Raw genomic sequence first — 1,007 nt, 5'->3', positions numbered from 1 at the left:
TTCGAGACGGTGTGTACCGTGTGATTGTGTTAATGTTGGTGTTAATGTTCCCTCCTCCCTCCGCACTTGTATTTATATCTTTTTCTTGACCTCACTCCGCGTCTGGTGACCTAGATTGTCGAAAAGTAATTAGAAGATCGGCTTGGTTGCGCAATCCCTTAGACTGTGCAGCTTAGCCGGGGTCTGAACAGGCGTGCTGTCAGCCACATTTCACTTTGACGCTTTTTCAGCAACTGGCCACCGGAGTTGTGGCAGATATATGACAGGACGCTGACCTTTTCACCGCTTAATTGTTCTTCCATTGTTTTTCTATTGAGAAAAACAAGGTGTGCAACTGGCGTTGTGCAACCGTTGTTTTCGTACCAGGAGCAATGTTTTGTTGCCACGGGGATTTTTAGATAGTGATGAGCAGGTATTGAGAAAAGATTTCTCAACACCTCCCACCCCAAAAAGGTGAACCGGGTTCTATGCGTCACTGGATGGTTCCACCAGGCGGAGTGACCTTGCAGATCGGGTTACTGTTCCTTGTCTGGTTTTCACCGTCACCGATCTGATTACACCATCTTCACTCGGGTGGATCTCAATGATCCTTCCGATCGGCCATTTGAACCATGCTTGTAAATATGCAAGTATGGGCCTTGTTCGCTGGGACATCGCGCCGCTGTACATCTGGGCGGATAAACCGTGGACCTGCAAAGTCCACACCGGTATGGCTGAATGGTGGTGATTCTGTCACTCGGTCGGTTGGCAAGTCACTCATTCGGAGTCGATGTGGTTGCGTTTCGACTCTACGACATACCGGGCATGAACGGATTATCTTCTTTACTGCGCTGCTGGCTCTGATGATCCAAAATTTTGTTCTGATGGCTAACAATGTTTGATTGACACCAGCATGCATCTGCATGACGTGATAGTCTTTGATCAGCAGTTCTGTTGCCGGGTGATTGTTTGGCACGATGATTGGGCGCTTGGAACTCTGGAGGCAAAGTAGATCGCCTGACACGTCC

General features: G+C 48.7%; 1 protein-coding gene across 1 annotated transcript; it reads right to left on the bottom strand.

Moving 5' to 3' along the window:
* Positions 1 to 580: 580 nt before the first annotated feature.
* Tsp_15143 (His(2)-Cys(2) zinc finger family protein) lies at positions 581 to 976 on the bottom strand (the record flags this gene model as incomplete). Its single annotated transcript, XM_003368218.1, has 1 exon — positions 581 to 976. A coding segment is annotated over one exon (396 nt), but the record flags the coding sequence as incomplete, so codon positions are not given.
* Positions 977 to 1,007: the final 31 nt, after the last annotated feature.

This window comes from Trichinella spiralis, assembly GCF_000181795.1.
Source record: "Trichinella spiralis strain ISS 195 chromosome Unknown Scfld2880, whole genome shotgun sequence".
Lineage (NCBI taxonomy): Eukaryota > Metazoa > Nematoda > Enoplea > Trichinellida > Trichinellidae > Trichinella > Trichinella spiralis.
Note: the sequence above shows the minus strand (reverse complement) of the source record. Positions and strands in the feature narration are given on the sequence as shown.